This window comes from Lacerta agilis, chromosome 8 (assembly GCF_009819535.1).
Source record: "Lacerta agilis isolate rLacAgi1 chromosome 8, rLacAgi1.pri, whole genome shotgun sequence".
NCBI classification, from domain to species: Eukaryota; Metazoa; Chordata; class Lepidosauria; order Squamata; family Lacertidae; genus Lacerta; species Lacerta agilis.
The window spans coordinates 36,890,193-36,903,898 of record NC_046319.1 but is presented as its reverse complement, the minus strand read 5'-3'; the positions used below and the strand labels follow the sequence as shown (position 1 = coordinate 36,903,898).

The window sequence follows — 13,706 nt, the reverse complement described above, 5'->3', positions numbered from 1 at the left end:
TTGTTCTCTGGGAACCCAAGATTGTGTGGATAGATCATTTTCCAGGTGAGCAGCATCAGCCTTCCAAGAATAGGTTCTCCCATGCACCTTGCCTTTCCTGTACAGTGGGGGTAGGGGGCAAGGAAGCCAAGCAGCCTGGACAATCAGCTGGCTGCTTCCCTTGTATTTGTAGCCGATGCTGGACGCCACTGAATGAAACCATGTTGTGGCTGCAGACTAGAAAACCACTCTGCCAAGAAGAATTGCACCATCTCCTTGCACCATCTCCAGAATTACACCACAAAGCCAAGTAACTCATTGTCCTGTTCTGCTTAACACAAACAAAAAACCATGTCCTGCTCCTTGTGGGGAAGCTGTACCACTTGTAAGCACCTTGACTAATAGCTCTGCAGGACCCAAGGAAGGAGGGGAGGCCCTTGAGCAAGGATAGGGAATGTGGCCCTCCAGATGTTGCTTGTCTACAACTCCCATTATCCCTGAGCAATGGCCATCCTGGCTGGGACTGATAGGAATTGCAGTCCACCAGCATACGGAGGGCCTGAATCAGGTTCCCCACCCCTGCCAGAGTGATAAGCTGGAAATTACTCCCCACAGAGCCTTCCCAACCACCTCCTGCCCATTGGCAGAGAATGTGGCTTCTCTGAAGAAGATCCCCATTTCAATCTCATCCATCTCTGGTTAAAGGACCTCAGGTAACAGGAATCTCAGGTATAAGATCTTCATTGCTGGTGAGGGCCCTCCAGGTGTTTCAGACTACAACTCTCATGAACATCAATGGTCAACTCGGCTGATGTTGATTGGAGTTCTGGTCCAAAACATCTGGAGGGCATCAGGTTATGGAAGGTAGACAGCTTCTGTCTATGTGGGTGACGACCTTGACTCTGAGCTCCATCACATTTATCTGGCATGGGAAAGGTCCCCACAGAGCCTTTGTCCAGTGGCTGCCCTTTTTTGGCAAGCTGGTCCCCATACACCCACCTTTGGTGTGTAGGATTTGGTTCTTTGAACACAGTAGGAATCCCCAGCTAGCTATAATCCCTTGGCTACTGGATCATGTCGCTATCAGTCCATGAAACACGGGCAGCAGTCTCCCATTTCCTGCTGGTACTTCTTGTTGAACATCTCGATCTGCAGTGGGGAAAAGTGGTTCCTCCAGTCTCCAACAATACCTGAGAAGAACACAAAGGCATTGTCTGGCTGGGTCAGAGCACAGCAGACATCACCTTGTCCAGCAACATCTGGCCAGAGGGAGCAATCAGTGACTGAGGAGTGTGGGAAATGCAGATAGTGGGTGCCTGTTTTATCTCAACAGGAATGCTGTTCTGCAGAACAGGGGCAGCCACACTAGCAGCCCTGCTCCGAGTTACTGCAGAGCAAGCAGTTGAGATGGAACATGCAGGAGAAACTCTGTCACAGACTTCAGCAAACTAATACTGGGTGTGTTTGGAAGGAGCACAGAGCTCCAGCAGGGAGCAGCAGCTTTGCTGCAGAAGTTCCCACTCGCCCAGCCCTCCTTGTCTCCCCACCCACCTTTCCTCATGAACTGGCTCTTGCTTGGATCCATGATCTCATGAGGGACGAGTGTACCATTCACCATGGTGTTGTTTCTCATTGAAGCAAAACTACAATGCTTCTGGATGGAGTCCATCTGGCCTGGTTTCAGAGGGCAGTCAAGAAAGGCGCTCAGTCGCTCCACAGAGCCTTCCAGATCCTGGGGAAAGGGAAGGCAAGGCAAGGGAGTCCATTTCAGTTTCTCATTTTTCCCAATCTTAAGTTCAGTCCTGTGCATTTCTGCATTAGTGCAAGATTTATTTTTTAAGAATGAAGATTCACCAGCATTTTATCTGTGAATCCTAATACACACACATTTCTATGCAATTTTGCCTAATATAAACATTTTTGCAAAGCGGCTTTCTCTTAATAGAATGCATGTCGTTTTCAGTAATGCAATCATTTTAATGTAAGCTTTACTCAGGTTGGTGCATTTTTGTGGACCTTCCTTGTCTTGAGAACTGCGCTGCAAAATTCAGAGAAGTGTGGATTTCAAAAGATTGCTGCTTCAGTTTGCGTACTGTTGCAGAACGTGCAAAATGAATCGAATTTATCTCTTATCCCTACCCTGGGATCACAGAAGTGAGTAGAGGGAAGAAGCTGGACCTTACAGGCTACATCCAGCTGTTGAAGGACACATAAAACACTCATGGCGCAGGTCCGGGACACTCATTTGCCCCTGGGCAAATCAAGATGGGTAGGTGCCCAGGGTCTCACTGGCACTGCACTTTTCAGCATGTCCAGCTACTCTGCAAAGTTGTTTTTTTAAGCTAGAAAAGAGAACAGAGGGAGCTTATACCTAGTTAGACCATTGGTCCACCTAGCTCAGCATTGTCTACATTTACTGGGAGCAGCACTCAGGGGTTTCAGGCAAGGATCTCTCTCAACCCTAGCTGGAGAGGCTGGGGATTGAACATGGGGCCTTTGCATGAAAGGCAGGAGGCTCTGCTGCTAAGCCATGGCAAAACAATACAGGGAATGTTGAAGCTGCATCAGAGTATTGGTCCATCTAGCTTCCTGATACTGTCTATACATTGATTAGCAGAGACACTCCAAAGTTTCAGACGGGCCTTCCCCAGCCCCACCTGGAAATGCCACGGATTGAACCTGGAGCCTTCTGCATGCATAGCAAGGTCTCTGCTGCTAAACTGCAGCCCTTCCTCAAGCACCACCATCCAACATGTTCCCTGAGCTGCCTGCATGAACCTGTCACTCCAGGGCAATTGCTCACACCCACCTGCTCTCGAAACAAAAGGCCAACAGACAAGGCTGCATCAACTTAACCACCCATATAGTGTGCGCGTGGGGCTAGGGGAACTCACCTGGTGCAGTTCCTCGTAGGTGATGTAGAAAACATCCAACTCCTCCTTGCAGCTGAGCCAGCCTTTGGTGTGTTCAAACCAGGAGCCGTAGTGCACTGTGTGGGACAGGACAGAAGAGATGGATCAGAAGATGGAAGCAGCGCCTTTGCCTTCAACACTGCATTAATCTTTCTCAGTCTGGGGCGACCTTCTGAGGGTCACATGGCAGCAGTGGCAGGACCAGATGCAAAAGCGGTTGAGGCAATGACTGTAAATGTTACTTTTATACGGGGTAGGCTACTTTCAACACACAATCCTCTAACCTCCATCCACAAAAGCAAGTGGCATGATCAGAATTGAAGGACACATTCCAGCCCAGCAAAAGCACTCTGGGGGTGATGCAGGACTGGTGCCGGGTGTGTGTGACTGGGGAGAGTTCCAAGGGCCACATAGAGAGGCTCTGGGTCTGATGTTATAATGCTATCCCTCCTATAATGCCAGCCAGCCAGTCTACATGTCTCCATAGAGGGCAGGGTCCATTCCACCTTCATGCACTTTGCTGAGATTTCAGAATGTGGTTAATCCATCCAGTGGCTCTGGCTCATTTAAGCAAAGGTAAATAGCAAAGTGAGCAATGTTGCTCTGAATCAACAAATCTCTCCTACTAATGCAGGAAACAGGCTCCCCATCTAAAAGAGGAAGAATCAAAACCAGTGATCTGGCACAGTTGGAGTTGCCACTTCTTAAAAAAAAGAAAAAAAGGTTCCTGTGCTTTTAACATTAGTGGTGTGACAGGCAGAGGTTCCATAGGTGCAAGGATCCTTCCCATTCTCTGTCACAGCAAGCTGTCTCAACTGGATTTCTGATTAAATAAAGGCGGTCTCAATAACTACCAGTTCAAGCAAGTTAGAAGCTGGGTTTATTTAGGGGTTCTGCTTTTCAGAACTGCCACTTTGCAATGACTAAAATCACACAGCTCCAAGGCTTTGCGAACTGAAGTGAACTTTGCTAGGATCAAAAGGGAAACCTGACCTCTGCTTTCCTGTGGGTGTTTGCTAGAAAAGTGTTTCATAAGCTCATATTAAAAGGGCAGAAGTTTGGGAATGCATCCAAGCTAACACAGCTGGAACACAGCCACACTCCCTTAGAGTGACCCCCCCCCCCGCCCCGGAATCTCAGTACAAACCTCAGAGAGCAGAAATCAAACAGCTGCTTATTGTGGTTTCGTATTTCCATAAGAATTTTCAGTTACTATTTTAAATTGTTTAAAAATGGAGGACAGACTGCCCCAAAAATGTTTTTTTTTCTTTCAAAAAACAAAACAAAACCCCCACTGGATTTCAAAGAGAAAAAGACACTGCTGGTAGCACTAGGGATCCCAGATAGTAGTAATAATATGACACTTCTAGTGGTACTAGAGATTCCAAATAGAAGCAGTTAGTTGTAGTAGTGCTAAGATTGTACTGATAGCACTATAGATCCCAGAGTAAAATCAAAATGCGATCAAATGTAAGGTTTACAAACAGGCACTATTGGTAGCAGCAAAGATCCCAGATAGTACGCAGGGAGAGAAGTTATATGTTCTTTTACTCTTTTATTTGTGATCTTAAATCTCAGCTTTTATGAGTTTCCCCGTGGCTTTTTAGCAGCAATGATGACACTTCGGTGAACTGAATTTCTGAAGCTGCAGGTAGCATCATTATGGGCCCAGCCCTCAGTGCTGCTGGGTATTTAAATGACTCCAGGGCACAGGCCCACAGCGCAAATTTGCATAAAATTTGTATATGCTAATTTAGAGGTGCAATTTCAAAATTAGGCCAGATTCCAGAGGGGGGAAATACAAACTCTGAGGAATGGGATGCCAACAGTTTTTCCAGGGCCCAGTACACTGTGGATAGGGCCCCCTGCAATTTAAGGTCTTGACTGGGGTCTCCATGACACTCTGTGTCTTGCAGCGCACCCTGCTGCCCTAGGAAACACCCGGGGCACAGTGTTCCTGCCAAGAGAAATGGCCCAGCAACTAGTTTAGAGAACATAGGAGCAAGATGTGAAGTTTATAAAATTATGCACAGCACAGAAAAAGTGGATAGAGAAAATGCCCCTCCTCAATGCTAGAAATCGTGGACGTTCAATGAAGCTGAATGTTGGAAGATTCAGGACAGATAAAAGAAAGGACTTCTTCATGCAGCGCATTAAAGTATGGATCTTGCTCTCAAAGCGGGCAGTGGTGGATGGCTTTGAAAGAGGATTGGACACATTCATAGAGAACAAGGCTCTCCACAGTAATGCTTCTGAATATCAGTTGCTGGAAAGCAAGCAGGAAGGGAGAGGGTTCTTGTGCTCAGGCCTCTGGAAGGTTACCCAAAGGGAATGTACCCCTCAGACGGAAACAGGTTCCCCACCCCTGGGCTACACTGACAGGCTCTCCAGGGTTTCAGACATGCGTCTCTTCTGGAGATGCTGTGAATTGAACCCGGGACCTTTCACCACTGAGCTTTGGCCCTTCCTCTAATAGGCAGAAGTATCTGTACCATCTCAAAACTACATATTCCCAGGTGGCTCTGGGGGTGTGTGTGTGACTGAAGCCATGATAGTTAAGGCATTGTTAGGCAGGCAGCCCAAACGACGACTGTGGCGCAGAGATGCCCGACCTGACTCACACACCTGTGCCATCCAAGAAGCTGAGGAGGAACTCATCAAAGGTGCCAGGGTCAGGGAAGAATTTGGCCATCCTGCAGAAGTGATAGAAGGACACAGCAACATCTTTGGGGTTTCTGGTCAGGTGGATCACCTGCTGGAGCAAATGAAGATGCAGAGGGCACACGCCATGTAGGTCAACACGACGCAGCCCAGGTGGAAAAGACAAAAAGCAGCCCTCCATTTTCCTTCCCCTCCATAACAAGAGCCCTTCTGGAAGCAACCAACCAGCCCCACAATGGCCACCTCGGTGCCTCCGGGAAGCCCACACACAAGACCCTCCTGCTGCGGTTGTTCCCCAGGAACTGGTGCCCAGAGGCATACAATATCTGAATCTAGAGACGGCATAGAGCCACCATGACGAATAGTAGCCACGGATAGCCTTATCCTCCCTGAAGTTGTCTAACTCCAAATTTTAAAGCCATCTAAGGCTGCATACAAACCATAACGTTTAAAGCACATTTCCAGGATAAACTGTAGCTTACCCTGCACAGAATTAAAATTCCCAGCACCCTTAACAAACTACAGCTCCCAGGATTATTCGGAGGAAGTGTCCTTTAAATGTATGGTGTACATGCAACCTAAGCGGGCAAGGCTCTTCTTATTGAAATTTGTAAAAAATAAAATAAAATACAAAACATAAATTGTTGTCTTCTAGGACAAATACATGTACCCATGTTAAGTCTTGTATGCAGTCATCCACATGACATCAGAACAGACTTGGAAAATCTTTTAAACTCACATCCACAGGGTATTCTTCAATCTAAAGTGTTAAGATAATTTCTCCATAGTGGCTGCTGTGACTGAGGCAGAAGGAATTTCGCTGTACTGTTGTTAATAAACGACATGAATCGAGACCATACAGAGTCAAATCCATCTTTCTTCTTATCTTCTTGAGAGCGCTGCTGGTTGCCAACAAGTTTCCTTAAGTTAAAATGCCTGGTGGGAAATCCTGGAGAGCTGCTGCCAGTGAAGTGTTGATGACTAGGGGTGGGGAATCCCTTCTGGGGAGACTTCTGGGGGCCACATGCCACCGGTGGGCGTGGCCAGAGGCAAACGTGGGCGGGGCAAATGGGTGCAGCAGGGCCAGTGAGGGGGCGTGGCTTAGGGAGAGCTGGTGTGCTGTGGGGAGGGACCCAGGGGCCAGTTAGAGAAGCCAGAGCTTCCCCATGCCTGATGTAGTCAACACTGAGCCAGATGGAACAATAGTCTGCCTTGAAATAAGGCAGCTGCTTATGTTCCAACAGAAGAGAATGGCCAAGGGGCTCAGGAGGAAACAGCCATGAAGGCTGCTGCTGCTGCTGCCACCCCCGAACATCTGCCGCCTGAGACGGTTACCTAACGGTAGGGCCAGCCCTGTCCTGATGCCATGAGAAATATGGCCAGGTATGGGATCTCCTTGCACATACCTTGGGCTTAGCTTTCCTCAGAGAAGCTGATAACACGTGGTAGGGCAAATGGGTGGTGAGGAGGCGAGGTCCTTCTGACGCCCGGATAATCTTTGAGAAGTAGGTGTGCTCCAGCCATGGGTTCCGGGTCCAGTTGGGGATGTTCTTGGCAGGCTGAGGGTCTCCTTTGCTGTAGATTAAGGTCAGGATCTCCTGCATCCAGGTGGTGCCTAGAGGGGAGGACAAGAACATCAGCAGGGGAAGGCCTCTGTCCGCCACCACTGCAGGATCTCCAGGGACAACCTCATTAATGGCAGGCTTGTTAAATATAAGGATTGCAATTGTTTTTGTTGCAAGGAAGAAGGCTTCTTCATATAGGGTATAATAAGGTTACAGACTGCTGAAGGCAGTCTTTGGTCCACCTTTGGTCACATCCACACTATACATCTGAAGTACATTTAAAGCAAATGAGTTCCACCAAAGGATCCTGGGACCTGTAGTTTTACCCCTCACAGAATAACAGTTCCCAGCACCCTTTAAAAAACTGCATTTCCCAACATTATTGGAAGGAAGCTATGCCCTTTAAATCTGCTTTAAATGTATTATATGGATGAGATAAACTGTGACTGTGCACACCCCACACATTTAAAGCACATGACTTCCAACAAAGGATCCTGGGACCTGTAGTTTGTTAAGGGTGCTGGAAATTGTAGCTCTGTGGGGGGAAATTACAGTTCCAGAATTCTTTAGAGGGAAGATCTTGTGCTTTACATGTATGGTGTTCATGCAGCCTGTGTTAGCTTATTCATTTGATGTCATTCAAAGAATAAAAGCATGAGTTAGACATTTCTTATAGACTGGGGGCAGGTCCAGATGAGAGTTTGCTGTGGTATTGGTTAAGTTTTTTGGGGTTTTTTTGGCAATGTTCACAAGTAATCATCATAATCAAAATGCCAACCCTTACTTTATATACTGTATATTTAATCCAGATGTTCCCTTGCTGTACAATATTCAACAATTATAAATAAAACACTGGCAGACATTTTGGGAGGAGGGGAGGAGAGTTGAACACATTCTCTCTCTCTCTCTCTCTCTCTCTCTCTCTCTGCATACATACCAAACATTTAAAACACACACACGAATTCTGGGAACTGTAGTGTAGTCCTCATGGAACTACAATTCCCAGCATCATTAACAGACTACAGTTACAAGGATTTTTGGGGCAGTGTGGGAATATGCTTTAAAGGTATGGTGTTTATGCAGCCACCTCTCCCTCTCTCTCTCTCTCCCTGCCAAGATCCACAACAAAAAGGAGCGCTTCTAAAGCTGCTATTGCATTTCAGTGGAAACTCCCATTGGCACAAATGAAAGCCTCCTTTGAGTCTCTGGTCCAGATCTTGGAAAACTCTTGGGCTGGCTGCTCCCCACTTGCCCCTCAGTGAGTCAATCGCCTCATTGTCATTATTACCAGATGTGGTCCTGCTTCAGCTTCTCATCATTGGTACCAGCCCATCACAGATTGTTGAGGCTCAACACAGATATGGAAAGGGTAAAGAATTTATTTTATTTTGCTGTTTGTTAAATTCATTTCTGTAGTCTCTAGTATATATTTTGGAAAGCGGTTTATCAGTCCGTTCACCAGGCTTTAGATGTAGTAACCAATTTTTTGTGTTAGCCAATGGAGTTTGCTGCAATAGCAGAAGTTTAATGGAGCACACCTTCAAGTGGAAGGCATTCAGACTGGGAATATAAAACAAGAAAGCTCATGGTTATTAAGGGAAGCATATTCTTGAGTTCTACAGCACTAACTAATTAGCTGGAGAAACAAAGAAGCCAGACTTGCCCCTTGGTTCTCAGAAGATACATCTAAGATGACCTCTCAGCTCAAGGTCCAGAGAAAAGTGTGTGAGGGGAGGTGGAAGTGAAAGAGGATGCAACTTGACACATATCACTTTGACTTCAAGGGGCAGGTCAGCACAGAGATCAAAGGGACAGCTTAGGAATCTGAAGGCCTTCGATGCTGTCAGTCTGAACTCCATGCAGACCCTTAAACTTCTAGCCACCACCACTCCCACCCTCTGGTCATCAGAACATTGCCTCATCTCTCATGCTTTCCTTCTCCAAGATGGGCTACTTTCCCAGGCTGATGAGCTCCAGCTAGCCTCACTTCCCGCTACAGCACATGCAGAAACCACCTTCTTGACCATTGGACCCACTATTGGTCTTGTACACTCAATCAGCTGGAGCCTGTCTTTGCATGCAGGAGAAGTCCCTAGATCACCAAGGGCTTGAGACCCATCAGCTACCCTCACCTGGTTTAGCCAGTCATCAAAGCAGTTGCTAGGGTGTGGCCACTGTCACATGTTGACAGCCTGTAGGAGCCACAGTTCAGCGCTGAGTGCAGGATGGGTACCAAAGGTGGACAAAGTACCCCAAAAAGAGCATGACATGTCTCCCACCACAGGTAATACCCCTCTCCTAACACTCCATACACCTCTGTCTAGCAGTATTCAAGTTGGATATGAAGTGCAACCCACCCACCCCTGCAATTAAACTACACATTTTTCAGTGCACCTTCCAGTTTCTCCCCTCTAACTTGCTTGCCATTGAAGAGGAAACATCTCTTAGCTTAAGAAGCCCCTTGGCCTTCCACTTTACAAACTGCCTAATCTTGTCTCCATGATAAAACTAGAGGCATCCCAGAAAGTAAAAAACAGGTGAGCTGAGCATGTCCTGTTTCTCCCCACACTTATCAGAAACGGATTAATTTGCTTAATTTGCTGGACCCTTTTTAGCAAAGCTGAATTATACAGTGATGTGGCCACATTCTGACACCACATCCTTCACTGCAGGTATGAGTATCAAAAAGTTTGTTGAGGGTGGTGGTGGTGATGATAGGGAACTACAGATTGAGTCACCATCCTGTTGCAAAACTGAGCCACTGGTTAGGCCACTGGCTCCATGCAGCTTTGAAGGCCGAAGTGTGATGCTGGGATCAGCTCACTGCTATGAACCTGGAGCAACCCACTGTGCCAGGTGACATCCTATGATTAAAATTGAGATGGACTTCCTCTTTGCACTGCCTGGGTTTTCACCAGACTCCCACACTATCACTATCTCCCACACTCAAAGTTATCACACCATCTAAGGATGAGTGAGACATTTGGTTTGGTTTGCATTTTACCACAAACTTTTCTAATCTGCACATCTCAAACAGCATGCAAATGAAAACAAGATATCTTTTGAAATCCGCCCTTTTCTCAATTTTGCAGTGCAGTTTTCTAAGCAAATAAAGTGTACTGTTGCGACGAACCTCCACTTCAGACTCTCCCCTCGTTACTAAGTGAATTTTTAATCAGGTGTTCTGGGTCAAATTACAATGCACCCCACCTGTCCCTCTGAGGTCCGTCTGTTATTTCAATCCCCTTTTATCTATAATCTGGGGGTCCCTTAGTAATGGGAGTTTTCCTGTCCAACGGCCATGGCCGGTTATATCCTCTGCTCAGGGCTTCAGGGGTTAACCTCTCCTTTGCCTACAGTTCGGGGTCTCTCCTTATTAGATCCCCTCACTATATCAGTGAGCTAAGCCCTCTTAGCAACTCTGTGGCAATACCAGGGTTTCCGCCCACTAGCCCCTCCTGAGGGAACTTCAAGACACAAACTATCACCCTTCAGGTTAGTTCTGTCCTTTCCCTGAGTTCACCTCCTCAAGAGCCTATATAACTCGCTGGACCAAATGAATGACAATATTTTCTTAGCTCAACAATAAGAGGTCTTTATTTCTTACAGAACATAACGGTTTCAGTAATGGTTCATAAGCTTAGTTTCATAACAGTGTAAACTCTTTCTTTCAGCAACATATACACATCTTCAACAATCCTAACCTAACCTAACCTAACCTAACCTAACCTGGCCCCACACCCTCCTTCTTCCAGTCCCCACTCTCCCCACACTAACGGCTCCTCCCTCCTTTTAAAGAGCGGAATGTCCCGCCTCCCAAGGGGTATTTGCCACTCAAACTGGGGTGCCCATTAACTCCTAAAACACCGTGGGTTTCTGAACATCCCCTAACTTAGATCTGATTCATTACAACTGTACAGTTAAAAATGCTGAGCCTTATGTGGCTCATGACCACAAGAACCTCCTCTCCCCACAAGCACTGACCTGGACCCTACGATTGTTATCTGAGGCCCTTCTTTGTGTGCCCCCATCACAGGAGGCCTGGAGGGTGACAACACACAAACAGGCCTTTTCAGTGGAGGCCCCCTGCTTGTGGAATGCTCTCCCCAGAGAGGTACACCTGATGCCATCTTCATACTGTTTTAGGCACTGGACAAAGACTTTTAATTTTTTCCTGGATTTTTGCCCTCTGATTTGAAGGATACCATGGCCCCTTTTCCAGGGAGTGGACTCCCTGGAAAAGACCCTGGTGCTGGGAAAGATTGAGGGCACAAGGAGAAGGGGATGACAGAGGACGAGATGGTTAGACAGTGTTCTCGAAGCTACCAACATGAGTCTGACCAAACTGCAGGAGGCAGTGGAAGACAGGAGTGCCTGGCGTGCTCTGGTCCATGGGGTCACGAAGAGTCAGACACAACTAAACGACTAAACAACAACATGGCCTCTTTAAGTGGGGTAGGGCTTGTAGTCCTGCCTTTTTGTTTGTGTTTTTAGTCTTTTATTTGAATTGTTGTCTTTTTAGGTTTTTATCGTTGTTTTTAATTGGTTTTAATGTAGGTTGCTTTGAGTTACTTGGTAAGAGTACAATAAATAATAACACAAAACTGTGTACGTAAGTGAAAGTGTGCCTAAAACTCCATATACTAATGAGAATAATATAGAAAGATGCCTATTAGGGAGAAATTGCTTACAAAAGTCTTCATGTAAGGCAAAATTGCATGCATTTATTAGGAGAAATGCACACTAAGTACACATTTGCACCACACATTTAAAACAGAATCATGCCACTTTAAACAGTCATGGCTTCCCCCAAAGAGTTGTGTTTCGTTAAGATTCTTAAGGGTGCTAAAAGTTGTTAGGAAGCAATTCTCCCAACTGTTCACCTCACAGAGCTACAATTCCCCGAGTTCCCTGTGAAGAGGGATTGGTTGTTAAACCACTCTGGGAATTGTAGCTCTGGAAGAGGAAAAGGAGTCCTTTAACAGAAGGGCCCAGATTCAGGGCCGTCTTAAGCATATCAGGTGCTGGGCAGCCGGAGGGTGCGGCGCGGCTGGCCGGCTCGCGCTCCTGCGCTCCGCCGGGCAACCGGAGGGCACAGCACGGCCAGGCAGCTCACGCTCCACTGGGCAGCCAGAGGGCGCGGTGCGGCCGGACAGCTCGTGCTCCCGCGCTCCATCGGGCAGCCGGAGGGCGCTGCTGGCGGGCGCTGCTAGCGGGGCTGGAGGGCGGAGGTGCCCTCCAGGCCATTGAGCCCTGGCGCCTTGCGTCAGTAGGCTCAATGGTTAAGACGGCTCTGCCCAGATTCAGTCCCTAGCATCTCCAGTTATGGCTGGGACAGAACCTTATTTGAAATCCTGGAGGGCCGCTGCCAGTCACAGAAGACAACACTGGACTAGATAGACCAAGCTCTGACAGTGTAAGGCGGCTTCCTATGCAGCTAAGAGATATTTGTGGCTCAGGGGTACAGCATCTGCTTTGCATGCAGCCTGTCTTAGCTTCAATCCAGAGCGTTTCCAGATAGACCTGGGAAAGAGAGACCCCTGCCTGAAACCCTGACCAAGGGTCTGACCAAGGCTGTGTACACACTCTTATTTACCCTGCATACCTGCAATCCATATCTAGCCTGTACCTAACCTGTTGTTTCTTGCAAAACACCGTATTCTGATGCGTCGTCCCCTAAATAAACCCTACCGTATTTACTCGAGTCTAAAGTGCCATCGAATCTAATGCACCCCTCGATTTCTGCAACGTAATAAAGGTGAGCATTAGATTCGAGTAAATATGGTAATTAAAATAAAAAAGGAAGAAGAAGAGTGACCTAGCTATGTACACAGAATAAAGCAACTCCCTGTGTTCCTGTTTCAGCCCAAGCAATGCTTTTGCTGCAGACAGAAAGAAGGGCAGGAAGTCTGTGAGCCTCTGGGGGGCTTTCCCCTCCACTGCCCTGCCTCACACAGCCCTTACCTGATTTGGGGTAGGTAACCAGGAGGACATCAGAGCTGCAGAACTGGAAAGTGCTGGCAAAGTTCAGGGACGCCTGGGTGTGGAGATGGCCAGGCAGGCTGAGGCCGGCAAAGGTCTCCGTTACATCCAGCCTGTACATATTTGCTGGGTTGCAGCAGTGTGTGGGGAGAAAAGCAGCAGAAGGCGGGGAAAGGAGAGCTCCCTTCTTCCTTCCCGCCCCAGACTCCGGGGGGGGGGGGAGGAGCGAGGGCTCCAGAGAGGCTGCTTCTGTTTAAGACTCGCATTTTGTGACTGGTTTTACTCTCTTAACTTAAGTTACCCCCCCCCCCCAAAAAAGCCAGCGTGCTAGTGTGTTTGTGTGTGTGTGTGTGTGTGTGTGTTAATGACCTTCGTTGTGAATGTAATTTTGTGCAGCTAAACAGCTTGCAAGCCTTGTTTCATGAGAGAGAGGATGATGGCAATAAATCTGCTAGTCTTTAAAGAAGCGCTGGCAGCAAGACTCTTTCGTTGCTTAGGCAGCTGGGTGCCCCTGAAATAAGCGCAGAAACCAGTGCCAGGGAATGAGGGGAGGGGGGCTGGTTGCGTCTTTCATGTCTGTGTGTGCCTCTCTCTGCAAATTAATTTT

At 47.4% G+C, this 13,706-nt stretch overlaps 1 protein-coding gene across 2 annotated transcripts; it reads right to left on the bottom strand.

The window, feature by feature from the left end:
- On the bottom strand, positions 1-13,305 carry LOC117050970 (sulfotransferase 2B1-like). Of its 2 annotated transcripts, none has more exons than XM_033156956.1 (6): positions 13,082-13,305; positions 6,959-7,167; positions 5,517-5,646; positions 2,874-2,968; positions 1,531-1,711; positions 1-1,169 (listed from the first exon to the last, which is right to left on the bottom strand). In XM_033156956.1, the coding sequence occupies exons 1-6, from the start codon at positions 13,218-13,220 to the stop codon at positions 1,063-1,065; spliced, it is 861 nt and encodes a 286-aa protein (XP_033012847.1). In that variant the 5' UTR covers positions 13,221-13,305; the 3' UTR covers positions 1-1,062. The 2 variants fall into 2 exon arrangements, with proteins under 2 accessions (XP_033012847.1, XP_033012848.1); XM_033156957.1 differs by having other exon boundaries at positions 5,517-5,643.
- Between the last annotated feature and the right edge of the window lie 401 nt (positions 13,306-13,706).